The following is a 26,507-nucleotide window of genomic DNA, read 5'->3' as shown; positions in this document are numbered from 1 at the left end:
CCTTTGTGTGGATATTCACGGATACATTCCTCGAACAAGGAAGCTGCCTAAAATTTATACACATAAATTTGGTAGGTTGTAATTATGGTATTTGCATTTTGTTTTCCTTCATTTGAACCGATAATTCGTTCTTGTTTCTCTACGTCTTGGTTGGGAAATTCTTCAATGCGCGATAGACGTTGTTTTCACAGGTCTTTTCCTTTGTAAGCGTGTATATATTACCGTCAATTTGTAAAATGTGATTCTTTCAGGCAATTTATAAAATGTGTAAATATTTCAGTCATTTTGACGAAAACATCTGTCCAGATTGATTAAGACTATCAAAAGGGCCTACAAACATCACAACAGATTATTATGTAGGATTAGAAGCCAAACAACATAGAAATGTACTTTTCAACGTAACATTTTCAGTCTCTTGGTGATGACATTAAACATCAAAATGTTTGGAATTCGTTATCATAATAATAGAGATTGAAATATTTTTCAGTCAATTTGTAAAATGACTGAATATTTAGACGTTTAATAAATATGTTACACATTTTGACAGTAAAATAATATACACACTATAAAAAAGTAATGCTAAGGTGAAATATTTACTTTGTGTTGCAAGTCAAAATAGTGTAGACGAAAATCGCAAAATTACCAAGCAAGTGACTTATCAAAACTTCGTCACCATTACCGATGCTACCCACAGAGATACCTACATTTCCTTATTATCTCGAAAACTGTATTTCATTTTGTTGATCAATGTGACCATACGCCCTTATTACTACCAAAAGTCACTAAAAGTGACTAATGCGCTTACGAATGGCGCAGCAGAGGTCGCGAACTAGTCTAGATTTCTGCTATACATCCGGGTACTCACTGGGAAAAAACAATAACAAAGGCAACAACCAGTCCCGGGGAATTGCGTTAGATCAGTGCCCCTTTAACGCCGCACTCAGCAATATTCTAGATGTAAATAACGACCCAACCCGTCGGTGTAGTACAGTACGGTGACACGTAATCGACCAAGTCACTGAGCCTGACCATCCGATCCATTTGATCGCTTCTAAGTCTGGGGACCAATTCTCACTCGGAATCACCACGGGGGTTTCAGTTAGAGGAAGACGAAGAAGTTAAAAGTATTCTTGAGCATATTTGGTTAAATAAGACAATGCTAACATAGCAATTACAACAGCAATATAGAGTTTGTCGTATTGTCACTGGTCCATTTTGACATGAAAACTTGCTGGTCGGACCACATTCATGTCAGTTTTGATTGCACCCGATTTAACTTTCAGTGGAGTAGAGTGGCCTCCCTTGGGTGTTTATAGTCTAAACTCTTATAATTATACCAGCGTTTGATACCTTCGCTGACTACCCTCCCAGGATATCGGCAGCAATTTCATTTACATGCTTGTTTACAGTTGTTTATTTCCGTGACTGACTACATTGTTCAAACGCTTTGAGGTAGCAGTTTCTTAAAGGCTGGCTATACCTATATGAGAGCGAGACAAGGGCGAGCACATGCCTCATTAAAGAATTTATAGAATCGACCTTCACTTTGTGTGAGTTCATTGGAGTATGAAGCTCCGACGTTCATACAGTTTGGCCCTCACTCTTCAAATCTTATAATTTATAATCACAATTTCTTACCTCAAGGATGTAGGCCAAGATCTAAACACAATTTTATTTAGTACGTGTGATATGTTTACACTGACAGCCATACAACAACCAGCTATATCGCGGAGTAAAATAGTTCCTCAAAAAGAGAGGTGAAGGTCTGTAAAGAACTACCTCAGTAAGTCAGTCACAATGACAGCGCGTCGTAATACATTTACATCAAGTACAAAAATGGCCGACACGATAAACGTGACGGGAGAGATTTGGCGCAAGTTGACGACGCGCATAGGGAGCCGGGAACCAGCTTAGCATAACACTATGCTAGCTGGCTGCCGGCCGCATGGAACTCTGGGTAGGAGAGTGACTTATGAACGTCAATTTTGTGGTCATGTGACCGACCTCTCGTCCAATGGAAAAGCCGTATATCGTGTATACTTCAAATTAAAAAAATATTTAACTGTGAAAGATTCTCGACATTCGTAACCTCACTGACTTCTGTAATAGGGCCTGTTATTTATTGCTTCTGCCACATATTTGACCCATGGTATTGGCTTCTATGATTGTAAACCTCATCCTGTGTATTTCAATAGTGGTTATTGTTCGTTGATTTTGCGCGGTCATTTACTGATTTCACAACTTGGATCTGTCGGTACCGATTTCTAGGTTAATCTTCGCGTTTCAGGTTAGAAATCAACACATAACCCCGGGAAGTGGTATTCCCTAAAACCGTTTTTTTAAATCTCCCAATGGTAGACAACATATGCTTTGATACGTTGAGTCTGCCCTGATATAGTAAAACAACTACAGACTTAACATGAAATCAATACCTGTTTTCATTGGCCTGGAAACCCTCAATATTCCAAGCATGGCGTCCAAATTGTGCAATATCCTTTGGATAAAACAGAGGCCATAATTATACCGACACCACTCGTCGATAAAAATATAAAACTCCACATCAAACCTTGGGAGTTTTGATCTTTTATCGGTTACAGCATATTGATATAGTTGACATTAAAAGGGTGAGATTCTCTATCATGCACCAATAACAAATCAGGTTGTGCAGGCATCATTCATAAATGAATTCAGATTACGATATTTGAATGATCCAGTATAAGTTTCAATATTCCAGCTATACGACACTATGGCAGCCTGTAAATAATTGCGTTTGAGCCAGAAAAAAGTGTTTGTTTTTATGATCAACATCATTCATTCTGTTGCGTCAGAATACACAGGACAACAATCAGCCAAGTCACCTGAGCACCAGATAAATAAACACACAACAGTACTCATGTTCCCAAACATCAATCATTGTCATCAGTCTTCTTAACTACAAATTAAACATTAACAATGGTCTTCATTGTTTTATTCAAACACAACAAAATTCATGACAGCATGAACATGTACGTCCATCATGACTTTGAACACAATTCACTCAATACTCAGGAATACACACTACTTTCTCTTCCAATGTAAATCTACCTATAACCTACAATGGTCATCTGAGCTTGGTCTGTTCACATGGTTTTGTGCTGTTCATTTGCTATTTGTGACATGAAGGCAAGAGAACTCCCACCATCTGCTTAGTCACAGTTCAAACACCCAATGATAACAAGCTCCTGTGTTCCACACATTTGAGACATACAATATACTTTTACACACTTCTTAAGATTTTAATTCTATTGAACACTTGTGAATTTAAGGGTTAACAGATCTGAGTTGAAATAGTAATGACATCCTATAACCCGACCCACAAGTGCAGCTGTTTTGTGATCTCATCCACGAACAGCGCCACAAGTGCCGCTGTTTTGTGATCTCATCCTAGAACAGCGCCACAAGTGCAGCTGTTGTGTGATGACATCCTATAACAGAACCACAATTGCAGCTGTTGTGTGATGACATCCTATATTACAGAGCCACAAGTGCAGCTGTTGTGTGATGACATCCTATAACAGAACCACAATTGCAGCTGTTGTGTGATGACATCCTATATTACAGAGCCACAATTGCAGCTGTTGTGTGATGACATCCTATATTACAGAGCCACAATTGCAGCTGTTGTGTGATGACATCCTATAACAGAGCCACAAGTGCAGCTGTTGTGTGATGACATCCTATATTACAGAGCCACAATTGCAGCTGTTGTGTAATGACATCCTATAACAAAGCCATAAGTGCAGCTGTTGTGCTATACTTTAGCCTTGATTGGAACATATGTAATTCAAAGGTTGGTTTTATGTTCAAAATAGATATTTGCTGGTCTATATATAAATATATAACCCAGCGTATAAATGACATCTGACATCCTGAATCTCTCTCACCTATATACAGATATACACAACATGCAACTGACACAGTGAACAGCTGACTATTTCACAGAACTCAACATTCTCATATACCATATATTCTCTTCCTCCAAAAGTAGTAGGCATGACCAAAGGACTAACAATATTGCACCTCCCTTAAAGTGTATATTTTTGGCAAAATGAGCATATTTGTTTTACTAAATAAAATAAAAAGTCAATGAGCAAATTACAATGAACTACAGTAGTAACTAATAAATACAATATCAATAAAGCATTGTTAATAAATAACAATGGTTTCAGGCCAGTATAAAATAACAAATCATAATGTACCCACAAGCTGTCAGGTACCATAATAAATATATCAATATATACAGACATTATAATTGTTCTACAGACACCTCATCTGCAACACAGATATATCAGTGAATAAGCCCACGTTGCCTGGAAGTGATCAGGACACAGCTGTACCAGTGAGCAAGTCCACGTTGCATGGAAGTGATCAGGACACAGCTGTACCAGTGAGCAAGTCCACGTTGCATGGAAGTGATCAGGACACAGCTGTACCAGTGAGCAAGTCCACGTTGCATGGAAGTGATCAGGACACAGCTGTACCAGTGAGCAAGTCAACCTTGCATGGAAGTGATCAGGACACAGCTGTACCAGTGAGCAAGTCCATCTTGCTGGCACTTCACGACCCACGTTTGACATACTCCAAATTTTGTTCATTTCTGTATCAATAATTGTGGCTTGAAACTGTGTCCTAACACTCAAATTATCAACTATTTCTCCTCTTCTCTGGCCAATCAACCAGTGACATTGTTTGGCAGCCAGGATGACTCTCCGTGGAGAATTCAAACCAACCCAAACACTAATACTGACATCATGCTGAGTACTTGTCAGACTGGACACATGCCATAGTACTGCAGGTCCCTTTCTGATGCATGTAGCAGTGTTGTGGGAAGTCTCCACCAGACCCCTGCATGTGCCCCTGTTGCACTCCCTGTTACACTCCCCTGTTACTCTCCCTGTTACACTTCCTGTTGCACTCCCCTGTTACACCTCCTGTTGCACTCCCTGTTGCACTCCCCTGTTACTCTCCCTGTTGCACTCCCCTGTTACACCTCCTGTTGCACTCCCTGTTGCACTCCCCTGTTACTCTCCCTGATACACTTCCTGTTACACTTCCTGTTGCGCTCCCTGTTACACTCCCTGTTGCACTCCCCTGTTACACTCCCCTGTTACACTTCCTGTTACACTCCCCTGTTACACTTCCTGTTGCACTCCCTGTTGCACTCCCTGTTACACTTCCTGTTGCACTCCCTGTTACGCTCCCTGTTGCACTCCCCTGTTACACTCCCCTGTTACACTTCCTGTTGCACTCCCTGTTGCACTCCCTGTTACACTCCCTGTTGCACTCCCGTTACACTCCCCTGTTGCACTCCTTGTTACACTCCCTGTTACACTTCCTGTTACACTCCCTGTTGCACTCCCGTTACGCTCCCCTGTTGCACTCCTTGTTACACTCCCTGTTACACTTCCTGTTGCACTCCCTGTTACACTCCCTGTTGCACTCCCCTGTTACACTCCCCTGTTACACTTCCTGTTACACTCCCCTGTTACACTTCCCTGTTACACTTCCTGTTACACTCCCCTGTTACACTTCCTGTTACACTCCCCTGTTACACTTCCTGTTTCACTCCTTGTTACACTCCCCTGTTACACTTCCTGTTGCCCTCCCCTGTTACACTTCCCTGTTACTCTTCCTGTTGCACTCCTTGTTACACTCCCCTGTTACACTTCCTGTTACGCTCCCTGTTGCACTCCCCTGTTACACTTCCTGTTGCACTCCTTGTTAAGCTCCCTGTTGCACTCCCCTGTTACAATTCCTGTTGCACTCCTTGTTACACTCCCTGTTGCACTCCCCTGTTACACTCCCCTGTTACACTTCCTGTTACACTCCCCTGTTACACTTCCTGTTGCACTCCCTGTTACACTCCCTGTTGCACTCCCCTGTTACACTCTCTGTTGCACTCCCCTGTTACACTCCCTGTTACACTCCCCTGTTACACTCCCTGTTGCACTCCCCTGTTACACTCCCTGTTGCACTCCCCTGTTACACTCCCCTGTTACACTTCCTGTTGCACTCCCCTGTTACACTCCCTGTTACACTCCCTGTTGCACTCCCCTGTTACACTCCCCTGTTACACTCCCTGTTACACTTCCTGTTGCACTCCTTGTTACACTCCCTGTTGCACTCCCCTGTTACACTCCCCTGTTACACTTCCTGTTACACTCCCCTGTTACACTTCCTGTTACACTTCCTGTTGCACTCCTTGTTACACTCCCTGTTACACTCCCCTGTTACTCTTCCTGTTACACTCACTGTTACACTCCCTGTTACACACTGGGCACAGCTGATGCTGATCCAGTTCTCTCACGTCATCAGCATCAAATCACATCCTGGTTTTGTTTCTTCAAAAGATCATGAAAATGGAGACAATCATCAGCTTGCGTGTACCCCTTGACTTGAACGTCCACCTACCTACACAGTAGGCGAATACAGATCTGGAAAACTGGCTCTACTCTGGCCCTGTTCCCAGTGGAAGGCATAAAATGACCTGTTCCCTTACATCCGAGTTGGCATAGTCTATGCCAATTCCTGTACAAGATTGCAGGGACTGACCACGTCCATACAGCGCTGTAGTGATTTACAGGTGACTAGTCGATATGGTTGTATTGCCACACAACTCTGCAGTGATGTACTGGTGACTAGCACAGTATGGTCCAATTGCCACACAACTCTGCAGTGATGTACTGGTGACTAGCACAGTATGGTCCAATTGCCACACAACTCTATAGTGATGTACTGGTGACTAGTACAGTATGGTCCAATTGCCACACAACTCTACAGTGATGTACTGGTGACTAGTACAGTATGGTCCAATTGCCACACAACTCTGCAGTGATGTACTGGTGACTAGCACAGTATGGTCCAATTGCCACACAACTCTATAGTGATGTACTGGTGACTAGTACAGTATGGTCCAATTGCCACACAACTCTACAGTGATGTACTGGTGACTAGTACAGTATGGTCCAATTGCCACACAACTCTGCAGTGATGTACTGGTGACTAGCACAGTATGGTCCAATTGCCACACAACTCTACAGTGATGTACTGGTGACTAGTACAGTATGGTCCTATTGCCATCTTCTGATATATCGAGACAGTTCAGCTCCTTCCACCAAGAGTTGATGTCAAGTGACACATACTTCCCCACCAGTGCTGAGTCGATTGGGTGCTCCATGGTGGGTGTGGTCAGGTCGTCCTCGGTCCTGCCCTCTGACACCAGAGGGAGGGGCTTGCCACCTGCAGCAGACAACATGGAGAACGTCACAAACACACACCAAGCTTTTCCAAGCACAATGCCTTATAAAACTCAATCTAAGTTTCACTTAAATGTTTTGGCAGAATTTGGTTGAACATATTGTAATGATCCGAAACACTCAAAATCATGATGGTTTCCATCTCTGCTCGCAATAGCTTCATACTTGAACATTACACCTAAACATTATACCTGAACATTACGCCTGAACATTACACCTAAACATTATACCTAAACATTCTACTTGAACATTACACCTAAACATTATACTTGAAAAGTATACCTAAAACATTATACCTGAACATTATACCTAAACATTATACCTGAACATTGTACCTAAACATTATACCTAAACATTATACTTGAACATTATAACTGAACATTATACTTGGACAACATTATACCTAAAAATTATACCTGAACATTACATCTGAACTTCATACCTGAACATTATAATTGAACATTATACCTGCACATTATACTTGAACATTATACCTGAACATTATACTTGAACTTTATACCTGAACATTATACTTGAACTTTATACCTGAACATTAGACCTGAACTTTATACTTGAACTTTTTACCTGAACATTATACTTGAACATTATACCTGAACATTATACTTGAACATTATACTTGATCATTACACCTTAACATTATACCTGAACTTTATAACTGAACATTATTCTTGAACTTTATACCTGAACATTACATCTGAACTTCATACCTGAACATTATAATTGAACATTATACCTGCACATTATACTTGAACATTATACCTGAACATTATACTTGAACTTTATACCTGAACATTATACCTGAACTTTATACTTGAACTTTATACCTGAACATTATACTTGAACATTATACCTGAACATTATAATTGAACATTATATCTAAACATTATACTTGAACATTATACCTGAACATTATACTTGAACATTATACTTGAACATTACACCTTAACATTATACCTGAACTTTATAACTGAACATTATTCTTGAACTTTATACCTGAACATTACATCTGAACTTCATACCTGAACATTACACCTAAACATTACACCTGAACATTATACCTGAACATTATACTTGAACTTCATACCTGAACATTATACCTGAACTTTATACGTGAACATTATACTTGAACTTTATACCTGAACATTACACCTGAACATTATACCTGCACATTATACTTGAACATTATACTTGAACATTATACTTGAACTTTATACTTGAACTTCATACCTGAACATTATACATGAACATTATACGTGAACATTATACTTGAACTTCATACCTGAACATTATACGTGAACTTCATACCTGAACTTTATAACTGAACATTATATCTGAACATTATAATTGAACATTATATCTAAACATTATACTTGAACATTATACTTGAATATTATACCTTAACATGATACCTGAACTTTATAACTGAACATTATTCTTGAACTTTATACCTGAACATTATACCTGAACTTTATAGCTGAAAAAATAGCTGAACTTTATACTTGAACTTCATACCTGAACATTATACCTGAGCATTATACGTGAACATTATACCTGAACATTATACTTGAACTTCATACCTGAACATTATACCTGAACATTATATCTGAACTTTATACCTGAACATTACACCTGCACATTATACTTGAACATTATAATTGAACATTATACTTGAACTTCATACTTCAACTTCATACCTGAACATTATACCTGAGCATTATACGTGAACATTATACTTGAACTTCATACCTGAACATTATACCTGAGCTTTATAGGTGAACATTATACTTGAACTTCATACCTGAACATTATACCTGAACATTATACTTGAACTTCATACCTGAACTTTATAACTGAACATTATATCTGAACATTATAATTGAACATTATATCTAAACATTATATCTAAACATTATACTTGAACATTATACCTGAACATTATACGTGAACATTATACTTGAACATTACACCTGAACATTATACCTGAGCATTATACTTGAACATTATACTTGAACTTCATACCTGAACATTATACCTGAACATCATACTTGAACTTCATACCTGAACTTTATAACTGAACATTATATCTGAACATTATAATTGAACATTATATCTAAACATTATATCTAAACATTATACTTGAACATTATACCTGAACATTATACTTGAACATTATACTTGAACATTACACCTTAACATGATACCTGAACATTATACCTGCACATTATTCTTGAACTTTATACCTGAACATTATACTTGAACTTCATACCTGAACTTTATAACTGATCATTATATCTGAACATTATAATTGAACATTATATCTAAACATTATATCTAAACATTATACTTGAACATTATACCTGAACATTATACTTGAACATTATACTTGAACATTACACCTTAACATGATACCTGAACATTATACCTGCACATTATTCTTGAACTTCATACCTGAACATTATACCTGAACATTATACTTAAACTTCATACCTGAACTTTATAACTGAACATTATATCTGAACATTATACTTGAACTTTATACTTGAACATTACACCTGAACATTATACCTGAACATTATACCTGAACATTATATCTGAACATTTTACTTGAACTTTATACTTGAACTTCATACCTGAACATTATACCTGAGCATTATACGTGAACATTATACTTGAACTTCATACCTGAACATTATACTTGAACATCATACTTGAACTTTATAACTGAACATTATATCTGAACATTATAATTGAACATTATATCTAAACATTATATCTAAACATTATACTTGAACATTATACCTGAACATTATATCTGAACATTTTACTTGAACTTTATACTTGAACTTCATACCTGAACATTATACCTGAGCATTATACGTGAACATTATACTTGAACTTCATACCTGAACATTATACTTGAACATCATACTTGAACTTTATAACTGAACATTATATCTGAACATTATAATTGAACATTATATCTAAACATTATATCTGAACATTATACTTGAACATTATACCTGCACATTATCCTTGAACTTTATACCTGCACATTATACCTGAACTTTATACCTGAACATTATACTTGAACTTCATACCTGAACATTATAGCTGAGCATTATACGTGAACATTATACGTGAACATTATACTTGAACTTCATACCTGAACATTATACCTGAACATTATACTTGAACTTCATACCTGAACTTTATAACTGAACATTATATCTGAACATTATACTTGAACTTTATACCTGAACATTCTACCTGAACATTATAACTGAACATTATATCTGAACATTATACTTGAACTTTATACCTAAACATTACACCTGAACATTACACCTGAACATTATACCTGAACATTATACTTGAACTTTATACTTGAACTTCATACCTGAACATTATAGCTGAGCATTATACGTGAACATTATACGTGAACATTATACTTGAACTTCATACCTGAACATTATACCTGAACATTATACTTGAACTTCATACCTGAACTTTATAACTGAACATTATATCTGAACATTATACTTGAACTTTATACCTGAACATTACACCTGAACATTATACCTGAACATTACACCTGAACATTATACTTGAACATTATATCTGAACATTATACTTGAACTTTATACCTGAACATTATACCTGCACATTATACTTGAACATTATACCTGAACTTTATACCTGAACATTATACCTGAATATTATATGTGAACATTATACTTGAACTTTTTACTTGAACATTACACCTGAACATTATACCTGAACATTACACCTGAACATTATACTTGATCATTATACCTGAACATTACACCTGAACATTACACCTGAACTTTATAACTGAACATTATACCTGAACATTATACTTGAACTTCATACCTGAACATTATACCTGAACTTTATACCTGAGCATTATACTTGAACATTATACCTCAACATTACATTTGAACTTTATACTTAAACATTATGCTTGACCATTATACCTAAACATTATACCTGAACATTACAATAAAACTAGAGCTATATACTTGAGCCTTATACCCGAACTTGCTGGCTACTGTATATGGATGTCTGTATATGGATGTCTGACAGGTACACACAGACCGATACACATCTACCGGTACACACCCACAGGTACACACACACACACTGACCGGAACACATTGATTGATACACACTGACAGGTACACACACACACAACGGTACACACAGACCGGTACACACCAAATTTTACACACAGACTGGTACACAGAGACCAGTACACACTGACCAGTACACATTGATTCACACACACACATACACACACACACACTGGTACACAGAGACCGGTACACAGACTTGTACACACCCACAGCTACACAGACTGATACACACTGACCGGTACACACAGACTGATACACACACTGACACACTCACCGGTACATACAGACCGGTTCACACACACCAATACACACACACATCGATACCCACAGACCAGTTCACACACACTGGTACACACACACACATCGGTACACACACACACACACACCGATACACAGACTGGTACACACCCACCAATACACAATGACCAGTTCACACACACCGGTACACACACACACAGACCAGTTCACACACACACACACACACCGGCACCCACCCACTGGTACACACACACTGGTACACAAAGACCAGTACACACTGACCAGTACACATTGATTCACACACACACACACACTGGTACACACACTGGTACACAGAGACTTGTACACAGACTTGTACACACCCACTGCTACACAGACTGATACTCACTGACCGGTACACACAGACTGATACACACTGACCGGTACACACACTGCTACACACTGATCGGTACACACACTGCTACACACAGACTGATACACACTGATCGGTACATACAGACTGATACACACTGATCGGTACACACACTGACACACACTCACCGGTACACACAGACCAGTTCACACACACCAATACACACACACACCAATACATACAGACCGGTTGACACACACCAATACACACAGACCAGTTCACAGACACTGGTACACACACACACATCGGTACACACAGACCGGTACACACGCACACACACCAATACACAATGACCAGTTCACACACACCGGTACACACACACACCGATACACACAGACCAGTTGACACACACACACACACCGGCACCCACCCACTGGTACACAGAGACCAGTACACACTGACAAGTACACATTGATTAACACATACACATACACACACACACTGGTACACAGACTGGTACACAGAGACTTGAACACAGACTTGTACACACCCACTGCTACACAGACTGATACACACTGACCAGTACACACAGACTGATACACACTGACCGGTACACACACTGCTACACACTGATCGGTACACACACTGCTACACACAGACTGATACACACTGATCGGTACATACAGACTGATACACACTGATCGGTACATACAGACTGATACACACTGATCGGTACACAGACTGATACACACTGAACGGTACACACAATGATACACACTGATTGTAACACACACTGATCGGTACACACAGACTGATACACACTGATCGGTACACACACTAATCAGTACACACAGACTGATACACACTGATTGGTACACACTGACCGGTACACACACACTGATTGGTACACACACTGATCGGTACACACACTGATCGATACACACTGATCGATATACACATTGATACACACCCACCCGCACACACCCACTGATACACACTGACCCGCACACACCCACTGGTACACACACTGACCTGCACACATCCACTGGTACACACAGACTGATACACACTGACAGGTACACACAGACTGATACACACTGACCGGTACACACAGACTGATACACACTGACCGGTACACACACACTGATCCGCACACACCCACTGGTACACAGACTGGTACACACTGACCGGTAACTTTTTTTGTTCTACAGGTACATATATATGTTCTCTGCCTCAAAGAATTTATTCAGCCCAAACATTGTGTTCCTCATAATAAAGAAGTTGTCATCAACAAATTCTCTTTCTTATGTGTATCACTTCTAAATGCCTGTCAAAGACATACTACCTGTGTTGATCTTACAGCTTCTCTTGCGGAGGTTAGGTCTTTCCTTCTCTGCCAGGCGTGACGCTCCGTCACTCAGTGTTGGGGTCAGAAACTTCCTCATTGACTGGCCCTATACAACACAAACACCTCTCATCAAACACACAAACTTACAGGACAAAGGTCAGAATATAAGGCTAAAAAAGTATAAAGTTCCAGAAACCCTTAGAACACTGGGTGGCTGTATGACAGGGTACCTACCTACCTGCAGAACACTGGGTGGCTGTATGACAGGGTACCTACCTACCTGTAGAACACTCGGTGGCTGGTTGTATGACAGGGTACCTACCTGTAGAACACTGGGTGGCTGTATGACAGGGTACCTACCTGTACAACACTGGGTGGCTGTATGACAGGGTACCTACCTGTAGAACACTGGGTGGCTGTATGACAGGGTACCTACCTGTACAACACTGGGTGGCTGTATGACAGGGTACCTACCTGTAGAACACTGGGTGGTTGTATGACAGGGTACCTACCTGTAGAACACTGGGTGGTTGTATGACAGGATTGCGGAGCTCGACATGCCCCTTCTTCCTGGTGCGGGGAGGCACAGGTCCCTCCTCCTTCTCCTCCTTGATGTCAGCTCCCCCCGATGTCAGTTCAGTGACAGTGAACAGTGGCTCATTGGTTGCTCGCAGGTTGGAGATAATGTTGGAATGCTCCTTCTGCAAGGAGAGAAATGAACTTGTCAGTCTGTTCGTCAGGATTGTTTTGTCCACAAAGCCATAACTGGTAGATCTAAATCTTGCATAAAGAAAGAGCACCAAGGTGGTGACTTCTTTCATGTCGTAATAGCTTACCACAATTCAACATTGTTGGATTGATAGCTTTCCTTATGTCTGTATGGGTTAGGGAATGAATGTCTGTCTATATGGGTTAGGTAATGCCACTCTGTCTATATGGGTTAGGTAATGAATGTCTGTCGCACAATTTCCTTATGCATTCGAAATGAGCTTATATAGACCAACTATTGTTAATAAATTGGTGCTAGCATAATCCTGACAACATTTAAGAAGTACACATACAGCTCTGATTCTCTTGAGGCACTTGTCGAGCCAGTTGCGGATCGTCTGTTTGGCCACCTCCTCCTCGATGGTGTACTCCAGTTCCTCCCGTGCCAGTAGCTCCTCCAGCTGCAGGGACTTGCGAATGTCCACTGACCGGTACGACAGCATGCTGTAACACAGTCACCCACATAAACGGTGGATGTCAAAGCCCAGGCTCAGATGGCTTTCCCACTGAATTTTATACATTCTTTTGGAAAGATGTTAGACAGTTTTTATTGCGATCATTGAATTGTGGTTTAAAATCAGGTGAACTCTCTGTTACCCAGAAACAAGGGTTATTGTCTGTATTCCAAAGGGGGACAAGCCTAAATGCTTCATAACTAACTGGAGGCCCATATCACTATTGAATGTTTCATATATACAGGTCGCTACATTGGTGACAATATTCGCTTAATCTATGATGCCATCTCATGTACAGAAAAATCAAACATTCCTGGTATGCTTCTTCTTATAGACTTTGAGAAGGCATTTGATTCCATTGCTTGGTCATTTATCGACAAATCTTTATCCTTTTGAGGATCTGGTGAAAATTTAAGAAAATATATATCTGTATTTTTCAATGATATAAAAAGCTGTATGTCCATCAATGGTCAGTTGTTATCTTATTTTAATATCCAACAAGGTTGTAGACAGGGTAACCCATTATCACCGTATATAATTATTATCTGTGCAGAAATACTAGCCAATATGATCCGCTCTAACAGATGTCAAAGGTATCCTGGTAGTGAGTATCTTCTTAGTCAGTATGCTGACGATATGGAATTATTACTTGACGCACGGATGTATATACGTCTTTGCTTGACGGTAGTCAGTCCTCCTTTGTATCATGTATTAACTCCCTTGATTGTTTTGCCAAAATATCTGGTCTTAAGATTAACTATAATAAAACTCAAGTTATCTGGCTTGGCCCCAAGAGAGGTTGAAAAGAAAAGTTCAAAGATTATTTGCCTATTAGTTGGAATCCAGAAGAGTTTAGAATTCTTGGAGTCAAATTTTGCATAAATCGGTTGAACTTAAATTATTTGAGTTAAAACTGATTATGAATAGGTGGATGAAATGGATAGTTACACCAATTGGTAGGGTGGCAATCATTAAATCCTTGATGATTTCAAAACTCAATTATCTATTGTTATCACTGCCTGATCCCCCAAATGGTTTTCTTGTTACCTTAAATGCTATGCTTTTTATATTTCTTTAGAGTGATAAACGAGACAAATTAAAGAGGATTAAAGTTGTCAACCTGTTAAACAAGGGGGCTTAAGTATGGTGAATATTTATTCATATGTAACATCCCTTAAGGCCACATGGATAAAGAGACTTGTGTCCTTAGGTGATCCAAAATGGAAGCACCTATTTAAATCTACATTTCCTTATTTGTGTAAACTTGGTGAGTTTGGTGTGACGTGTTTCCAAGAGAAACGTATCTTTGATAAGTCATGAGCTTTGGAAAAGTTGTTTTCAGTCATTTATAGTGCTTGATAAGAAAATCAAGCCAGGGCGTCTCCAAAGTTATAGACTTGGTCAAGGCCAATAAGGAGTTTCTGTCATATGAGGAATTTATTGAAATGTATGGTATTTGTTCATCCTATCTGGAGTTGTATGGTGTCGCAGCAGCATTAAACAAAACCTTAAAGCTCTAAATTTAGTAAGAGTTCCAACAGGTTCTGTGGAGGACCAGCGCTGTGTGGTAAAAACTATTTGTAGTTCCAAGTCGGGTTCAAAGCATTTTAATTTTTTATTGGTTTCTACAGAAGTTAAAAAAACTAAAGGGCAGGAAAAGTGGGAATTACAATATTTGTAATAAAATATTCAGTACAACACAGGATGTCAACCTGTGATGGTTTCAATACAAAATTATCAACAGAATTCTCACCACTAATACTTTTCTGTATGTACTCAATAATGCTCAGAATGATTTGTGCTCCTGTCACAATGAAAGGGAAACAATTACTCACTTGATTTGGGAATGTGGTGTAATAAAACGATTTGGGGATGAAGTGTCAGTGTGGATAGACCAGTGCTTTCATGTTTATTAAATGACATTTTGTTCAGAATTGATACTTTTTGGAGTTAAAGAGAATATAAAAACAGATAAAGTGTTTGATTTACTTTTACAAATTGCAAAATTCTATATTTATAGATGCAAATTCCAAAATACAAAACCTTATTTTCATGTTTATAAAAACGAAGCTTTTTCACTATACAACATTGAAAAAGTTATTCCTTTCAAGACAGGTATTCAACAGAAATTCTATGGTGCTTGGATGCTGTATCATCAACTTTTTCGAAAATGAGGAGCAGCTTTCATTTTAATTTTAGTTTTGTACTTAAGACTTTAATGTTTGAGACCATGTACTTTCCTACACCGCAATATGATATATAAACTTTAATAGTTTAAGCATACTTGATATATGCAGTATGTTTGTATTACTAAAGTGAATGAGTGAGTGAGAAGTATGTTATTTTACTGTAAAAAAAAGAAGTAATAAATAAGATGTACTGAAGTCATGGGCTTTCTGCTACCCTGAGTGAGGGTTGATGTATGGAGCATGAGGGAGTGAGACACGAGGGTTGACGTATGGAGCAAGAGCAAGACAGAGTAAGACGCGAGAGTTGACACATGGAGCATGACAGAGTAAGACGCAAGGGTTGACGTATGGAGCATGAGAGGGTAAGATGCGAGGGTTGACGTATGGAGCATGAGCATGAGCATGACAGAGTAAGACGCAAGGGTTGACACATGGAGCATGAGAGGGTAAGATGCGAGGGTTGACGTATGGAGCATGAGCATGAGCATGAGAGAGTGAGATGCGAGGGTTGACATATGGAGCATGAGAGAGTGAGACGCGAGGGTTGACACATGGAGCATGAGAGAGTGAGACGCGAGGGTTGACATATGGAGCATGAGAGAGTGAGACGCGGGGGTTGACATATGGAGCATGAGAGAGTGAGACGCGGGGGTTGACATATGGAGCGTGAGAGAGTGAGACGCGAGGGTTGACATATGGAGCATGAGAGAGTGAGACGCGGGGGTTGACATATGGAGCATGAGAGAGTGAGACGCGGGGGTTGACATATGGAGCATGAGAGAGTGAGACGCGGGGGGTGACATATGGAGCGTGAGAGAGTGAGACGCGGGGGTTGACATATGGAGCATGAGAGAGTGAGACGCGAGGGTTGACATATGGAGCATGAGAGAGTGAGACGCGGGGGGTGACATATGGAGCATGAGAGAGTGAGACGCGAGGGTTGACGTATGGAGCATGAGAGAGTGAGACGCGAGGGTTGACGTATGGAGCATGAGAGAGTGAGACACGAGGGTTGACGTATGGAGCATGAGAGAGTGAGACGCGGGGGGTGACATATAGAGCATGAGAGAGTGAGACGCGGGGGTTGACATATGGAGCGTGAGAGAGTGAGACGCGAGGGTTGACATATGGAGCATGAGAGAGTGAGACGCGGGGGGTGACATATGGAGCATGAGAGAGTGAGACGCGAGGGTTGACGTATGGAGCATGAGAGAGTGAGACACGAGGGTTGACATATGGAGCATGAGAGAGTGAGACATGAGGGTTGACATACCTGAGGACATCATGGAATGTAACGTCGCCGCCCTGGTGCAACTTCTCGATCTCGTAGCACATGTGTTTGAACAACAAGCGGTCCTTCTCCAGATCTACCTCAAGACGGCCTCGCAGCAGGCGGAGCAAGTACTTCACCCGCCGAGCCGGGATCACACCCTGTCGACACAGTGTAGTACATCACTAACAATTCTTAAATATTATAGTTCAGCATAATGAAACCAAAAGCACAACAGAAGAAAAGAAAAACCTGCTTATTTTAAAGTGTATATTTACTTCTGACTGTTGTCAATGTGAGGATGTCTGCATACCTTTCTATTGATGTCTACATAGTTCCATGTGTTCTGGAACTGCCGAATGTCATTGTAGCTGAGCAGAGCATCCTCCTCATTAGAGTAGAACAGAGAGAAGTTCTCCATGATGATGGCTGAATCCAACAAAACATACCATCAGTTAGACAACAAACTACCTTGGCTGCAACAGTCACATCAACATCACACACCATCATCAGTCAAACAAATAACTACTCCGGTTGTAACAGTCACATCAACATCACACACCATCAGTTAGACAACAAACTACTCTGGTTGCAACAGTCACATCAACATCACACACCATCAGTCAGACTAAAAACTACTCCAGTTGCAACAGTCACATCAACATCCCACACCATCAGTCAGACAACAAACTACCTTGGCTGCAACAGTCACATCAACATCACACACCATCAGTCAGACAACAAACTACTCTGGTTGCAACAGTCAGATCAACATCACACACCATCAGTCAGACAACAAACTACTCTGGTTGCAACAGTCACATCAACATCACACACCATCAGTCAGACAACAAACTACTCTGGTTGCAACAGTCACATCAACATCACACACCATCAGTCAGACAACAAACTACTCTGGTTGCAACACTCACATCAACATCACACACCATTAGTCAGACAACAAACTACTCTGGTTGCAACACTCACATCAACATCACACACCATCAGTCAGACAACAAACTACTCTGGCTGCAACAGTCACATCAACATCACACACCATCAGTCAGACAACAAACTACTCTGGTTGCAACAGTCACGTCAACATCACACACCATCAGTCAGACAACAAACTACTCTGGCTGCAACAGTCACATCAACATCACACACCATCAGTCAGACAACAAACTACTCTGGCTGCAACAGTCACATCAACATCACACACCATCAGTCAGACAACAAACTACTCTGGCTGCAACAGTCACATCAACATCACACATCATCAGTCAGACAACAAACTACCTTGGCTGCAACAGTCACATCAACATCACACACAATCAGTCAGACAACAAACTACCTTGGCTGCAACAGTCACATCAACATCACACATCATCAGTCAGACAACAAACTACTCTGGTTGCAACAGTCACATCAACATCACACACCATCAGTCAGACAACAAACTACTCTGGTTGCAACAGTCACATCAACATCACACACCATCAGTCAGACAACAAACTACTCTGGCTGCAACAGTCACATCAACATCACACACCATCAGTCAGACAACAAACTACTCTGGCTGCAACAGTCACATCAACATCACACATCATCAGTCAGACAACAAACTACCTTGGCTGCAACAGTCACATCAACATCAACAAAATCAGTCAGACAACAAACTACCTTGGCTGCAACAGTCACATCAACATCACACATCATCAGTCAGACAACAAACTACTCTGGTTGCAACAGTCACATCAACATCACACACCATCAGTCAGACAACAAACGTCAGACAACAAACTACTCTGGCTGCAACAGTCACATCAACATCACACACCATCAGTCAGACAACAAACTACTCTGGTTGCAACAGTCACATCAACATCACACACCATCAGTCAGACAACAAACTACTCTGGCTGCAACAGTCACATCAACATCACACACCATCAGTCAGACAACAAACTACTCTGGTTGCAACAGTCACATCAACATCACACACCATCAGTCAGACAACAAACTACTCTGGCTGCAACAGTCACATCAACATCACACACCATCAGTCAGACAACAAACTACTCTGGCTGCAACAGTCACATCAACATCACACATCATCAGTCAGACAACAAACTACCTTGGCTGCAACAGTCACATCAACATCAACACAATCAGTCAGACAACAAACTACCTAGGCTGCAACAGTCACATCAACATCACACATCATCAGTCAGACAACAAACTACTCTGGTTGCAACAGTCACATCAACATCACACACCATCAGTCAGACAACAAACTACTCTGGTTGCAACAGTCACATCAACATCACACACCATCAGTCAGACAACAAACTACTCTGGTTGCAACAGTCACATCAACATCACACACCATCAGTCAGACAACAAACTACTCTGGCTGCAACAGTCACATCAACATCACACACCATCAGTCAGACAACAAACTACTCTGGTTGCAACAGTCACATCAACATCACACATCATCAGTCAGACAACAAACTACCTTGGCTGCAACAGTCACATCAACATCACACACAATCAGTCAGACAACAAACTACCTTGGCTGCAACAGTCACATCAACATCACACATCATCAGTCAGACAACAAACTACTCTGGTTGCAACAGTCACATCAACATCACACACCATCAGTCAGACAACAAACTACTCTGGTTGCAACAGTCACAGCAACATCACACACCATCAGTCAGACAACAAACTACCTTGGCTGCAACAGTCACATCAACATCACACACCATCAGTCAGACAACAAACTACTCTGGTTGCAACAGTCACATCAACATCACACACCATCAGTCAGACAACAAACTACTCTGGTTGCAACAGTCACATCAACATCACACACCATCAGTCAGACAACAAACTACCTTGGCTGCAACAGTCACATCAACATCACACACCATCAGTCAGACAACAAACTACTCTGGCTGCAACAGTCACATCAACATCACACATCATCAGTCAGACAACAAACTACTCCGGTTGCAACAGTCACATCAACATCACACATCATCAGTCAGACAACAAACTACTCCGGTTGTAACAGTCACATCAACATCACACACCATCAGTCAGACAACAAACTACTCCGGTTGCAACAGTCAGATCAACATCACACACCATCAGTCAGACAACAAACTACTCTGGTTGCAACAGTCACATCAACATCACACACCATCAGTCAGACAACAAACTACTCTGGCTGCAACAGTCACATCAACATCACACACCATCAGTCAGACAACAAACTACTCTGGTTGCAACAGTCACATCAACATCACACACCATCAGTTAGACAACAAACTACTCCGGTTGCAACAGTCACATCAACATCACACACCATCAGTCAGACAACAAACTACTCTGGTTGCAACAGTCACATCAACATCACACACCATCAGTCAGACAACAAACTACTCTGGCTGCAACAGTCACATCAACATCACACACCATCAGTCAGACAACAAACTACTCTGGTTGCAACAGTCACATCAACATCACACACCATCAGTCAGACAACAAACTACTCTGGTTGCAACAGTCACAGCAACATCACACACCATCAGTCAGACAACAAACTACTCTGGCTGCAACAGTCACATCAACATCACACACCATCAGTCAGACAACAAACTACTCTGGCTGCAACAGTCACATCAACATCACACACCATCAGTCAGACAACAAACTACTCTGGTTGCAACAGTCACATCAACATCACACACCATCAGTCAGACAACAAACTACTCTGGTTGCAACAGTCACAGCAACATCACACACCATCAGTCAGACAACAAACTACTCCGGTTGTAACAGTCACATCAACATCACACACCATCAGTTAGACAACAAACTACTCTGGTTGCAACAGTCACATCAACATCACACACCATCAGTCAGACAACAAACTACTCTGGCTGCAACAGTCACATCAACATCACACACCATCAGTCAGACAACAAACTACTCTGGTTGCAACAGTCACATCAACATCACACACCATCAGTCAGACAACAAACTACTCCGGTTGCAACAGTCACATCAACATCACACACCATTTGTCAGACAACAAACTACTCCGGTTGTAACAGTCACATCAACATCACACACCATCAGTCAGACAACAAACTACTCTGGTTGCAACAGTCACATCAACATCACACACCATCAGTCAGACAACAAACTACTCCAGTTGCAACAGTCACAGCAACATCACACACCATCAGTCAGACAACAAACTACTCCGGTTGTAACAGTCACATCAACATCATACAGTACATCCTCACCTCTTTTCATTCACCTTAAATCAGACTTTTGTTAATGACTATCAAGTAAATAATTTAACCCTGAAATATGATCAGTGAGTGAAACTATGTGCATAATGTACTGCTTGTTTGTTTGCTTGTTTGTTTGTTTGTTTGTTTGTTGGTTGTTTAACACCGCACTCAGCAATATTCCACCTACAAGACGGCGATCTGTAAATAATCAAGTCTGGACCAGACAATCCAGAGATTGACATCATGAGCATCAATCAACACAATTGGGATAGGATGACATGCATCATCCAAGTCAGTGAGCATGACCACCTGATCCCTTTGGTACCTCTTATGACAAGCACAGTCACCTCCAACAACAAGCGTGGGTTGCTGAAGACCTATTCTAAGGCAGATCTTCACGGGTGTAATGTACTGCTAGTTTTGTGGAAATGTTCATCATGTGACATGTGAAATAACACATTCAAGCCGGTTGTTCAGCGTTACAAATCATCACTGTTGTTTTGTTCATGGGAATCCTAAACTCTTTTTTTCAGTGTTATACACAGTGTCTTGGGAGCCAAAAAATAGGATCCACAATATATATGGCCACACCCAGTGTCAATATACTGTATAAAAGGAAAGGGTAGTAATGAGGCCAACTCACCAAGTTTGTATGAGGATGATTTCAACAATGTCCATTGTAAACACCCCAATTAAACTATGCACTCATCTCAAGCCAATACATTTAGCTACATAATGAGACATACATGAAGAAAATCAAAGCCAAAATATTGATTTTTTTATTCCAAGCCAAAATCCCTGCTCAAAATTGAAAAAAGTTGCGCCATTCATTAAGGAGACTATGTAGAGGAAAAACACATTTTATTTATAGCCAAACAGATCGCTGGATTTTTTTCAGTGACAGGTATGGCAAGGTCAAGGTCGTCTATGGCGGACGGGTCACGGCAAAGGGCTTATTGAGACAAATAAATGTGCGTAAACTCATTATACCATCAGGTTCATGTGTCGCGGAAAGAATGACGATGGGAGGGCTGACAGGTGCCATCGATTAAACTTGTTTTGGTGGATGGTATTTGTGTACAGGATCCAATAAACAACAAAATCGGTAAGTTAGCGGTACAAATCGGTACAAATTCTGAGTAGGGATTTTGAATTGAAAAATCATGGTATTTCAGCTTCTGAAGACGCAAGCCCCCAAACAATGGCATCGATTTTCTTCATCTATGTCTCACTGTGAGCTGGCCTCGTTACATCCCTTTCCTTTTATACAGAATACTGACACTGGGTGTGACCATATATCTTGTAGCTCCTATTTTTTGCGTTTCAATCCCCTGTGGTATCAGACAGTGTCACACATGTGCCAAGATAAGATGCTGACCGACAAGCAAGTTGAGCACAATGTAGGTGATGATGACGTAGAAGGTGCAGAAGTAGATGAGTGATGCAGTGAAGTTGCCACAGTCTGTGTCCCAGTAGTTGGGCCCCCTGCTGCAGAACGGAGGACTGATCTGAAACAGGAGCTGAGCAGTAGTACCTTGTCCTACAATAACACCATTTCATGGAGGCAAGAAACAGCAGTAGTACCTGGTCCTACAATAACACATCTCATGGAGGCCAGAAACAGCAGTAGTACCTGGTCCTACAATAACACCATCTCATGGAGGCCAGAAACAGCAGTAGTACCTTGTCCTACAATAACACATCTCATGGAGGCCAGAAACAGCAGTAGTACCTTGTCCTACAATAACACCATTTCATGGAGGCAAGAAACAGCAGTAGTACCTTGTCCTACAATAACACATCTCATGGAGGCCAGAAACAGCAGTAGTACCTTGTCCTACAATAACACATCTCATGGAGGCAAGAAACAGCAGTAGTACATGGTCCTACAATAACACCATTTCATGGAGTCGGGAAACAGCAGTAGTACCTTGTCCTACAATAACACCATTTCATGGAGGCCAGAAACAGCAGTAGTACATGGTCCTACAATAACACCATTTCATGGAGTCGGGAAACAGCAGTATTACCTTGTCCTACAATAACACCATTTCATGGAGGCAAGAAACAGCAGTAGTACCTGGTCCTACAATAACACCATCTCATGGAGGCCAGAAACAGCAGAAGTACCTTGTCCTACAATAACACATCTCATGGAGGCCAGAAACAGCAGTAGTACATGGTCCTACAATAACACCATTTCATGGAGTCGGGAAACAGCAGTAGTACCTTGTCCTACAATAACACCATTTCATGGAGGCCAGAAACAGCAGTAGTACATGGTCCTACATTAACACATTTCATGGAGGCGGGAAACAGCAGTAGTACCTTGTCCTACAATAACACATCTCATGGAGGCAAGAAACAGCAGTAGTACATGGTCCTACAATAACACATCTCATGGAGGCCAGAAACAGCAGTAGTACATGGTCCTACATTAACACATTTCATGGAGGCGGGAAACAGCAGTAGTACCTTGTCCTACAATAACACCATCTCATGGAGGCCAGAAACAGCAGTAGTACATGGTCCTACAATAACACATCTCATGGAGGCCAGAAACAGCAGTAGTACATTGTCCTACATTAACACATCTCATGGAGGCAAGAAACAGCAGTAGTACATGGTCCTACAATAACACCATTTCATGGAGTCGGGAAACAGCAGTAGTACCTTGTCCTACAATAACACCATCTCATGGAGGCCAGAAACAGCAGTAGTACATGGTCCTACATTAACACATTTCATGGAGGCGGGAAACAGCAGTAGTACCTTGTCCTACAATAACACCATCTCATGGAGGCCAGAAACAGCAGTAGTACATGGTCCTACATTAACACATTTCATGGAGGCGGGAAACAGCAGTAGTACCTTGTCCTACAATAACACCATCTCATGGAGGCCAGAAACAGCAGTAGTACCTTGTCCTACAATAACACATCTCATGGAGGCCAGAAACAGCAGTAGTACATGGTCCTACAATAACACCATCTCATGGAGGCCAGAAACAGCAGTAGTACATGGTCCTACAATAACACATCTCATGGAGGCCAGAAACAGCAGTAGTACATGGTCCTACATTAACACATCTCATGGAGGCCAGAAACAGCAGTAGTACCTTGTCCTACAATAACAAATCTCATGGAGGCAAGAAACAGCAGTAGTACCTGGTCCTACAATAACACCATTTCATGGAGGCGGGAAAATGCAGTAGTACCTTGTCCTACAATAACACCATCTCATGGAGGCCAGAAACAGCAGTAGTACCTGGTCCTTCATTAACACATCTCATGGAGGCCAGAAACAGCAGTAGTACCTTGTCCTACAATAACACATCTCATGGAGGCCAGAAACAGCAGTAGTACATGGTCCTACATTAACACATTTCATGGAGGCGGGAAACAGCAGTAGTACCTTGTCCTACAATAACACCATCTCATGGAGGCCAGAAACAGCAGTAGTACATGGTCCTACATTAACACATTTCATGGAGGCGGGAAACAGCAGTAGTACCTTGTCCTACAATAACACATCTCATGGAGGCCAGAAACAGCAGTAGTACATGGTCCTACAATAACACATCTCATGGAGGCAAGAAACAGCAGTAGTACCTTGTCCTACAATAACACATCTCATGGAGGCAAGAAACAGCAGTAGTACATGGTCCTACAATAACACATTTCATGGAGGCGGGAAACAGCAGTAGTACCTTGTCCTACAATAACACCATCTCATGGAGGCCAGAAACAGCAGTAGTACCTTGTCCTACAATAACACCATCTCATGGAGGCCAGAAACAGCAGTAGTACCTTGTCCTACATTAACACATTTCATGGAGGCAAGAAACAGCAGTAGTACATGGTCCTACAATAACACATTTCATGGAGGCGGGAAACAGCAGTAGTACCTTGTCCTACAATAACACCATCTCATGGATGCCAGAAACAGCAGTAGTACCTTGTCCTACAATAACACATCTCATGGAGGCCAGAAACAGCAGTAGTACCTTGTCCTACAATAACACATCTCATGGAGGCAAGAAACAGCAGTAGTACATGGTCCTACAATAACACCATCTCAT

At 41.0% G+C, this 26,507-nt stretch overlaps 1 protein-coding gene across 2 annotated transcripts in view; it reads right to left on the bottom strand.

Moving 5' to 3' along the window:
• Positions 1-2,950: 2,950 nt before the first annotated feature.
• The window catches only part of LOC124124061 (sodium leak channel NALCN-like), a 120,898-nt gene continuing 97,341 nt past the window's right edge, over positions 2,951-26,507 (bottom strand). Inside the window, exons 35-42 of one of the 2 annotated variants that reach the window (XM_048391494.1) lie at positions 23,805-23,934; positions 18,424-18,539; positions 18,114-18,271; positions 14,490-14,640; positions 13,941-14,129; positions 13,426-13,534; positions 7,072-7,278; positions 2,951-6,915 (exon numbers count right to left, since the gene is read on the bottom strand). In XM_048391494.1, coding sequence (XP_048247451.1) covers positions 7,094-7,278; positions 13,426-13,534; positions 13,941-14,129; positions 14,490-14,640; positions 18,114-18,271; positions 18,424-18,539; positions 23,805-23,934 — 1,038 coding nt within the window. In that variant the 3' untranslated portion in view covers positions 2,951-6,915; positions 7,072-7,093. Of the gene's footprint in view, positions 7,279-13,425; positions 13,535-13,940; positions 14,130-14,489; positions 14,641-18,113; positions 18,272-18,423; positions 18,540-23,804; positions 23,935-26,507 lie in introns of both variants that reach the window. The other variant, XM_048391493.1, reaches the window with a different exon arrangement.

This window comes from Haliotis rufescens, unplaced genomic scaffold (assembly GCF_023055435.1).
Source record: "Haliotis rufescens isolate VD_foot unplaced genomic scaffold, xgHalRufe1.0.p SCAF_9, whole genome shotgun sequence".
NCBI lineage: Eukaryota > Metazoa > Mollusca > Gastropoda > Lepetellida > Haliotidae > Haliotis > Haliotis rufescens.
Note: the sequence above shows the minus strand (reverse complement) of the source record. Positions and strands in the feature narration are given on the sequence as shown.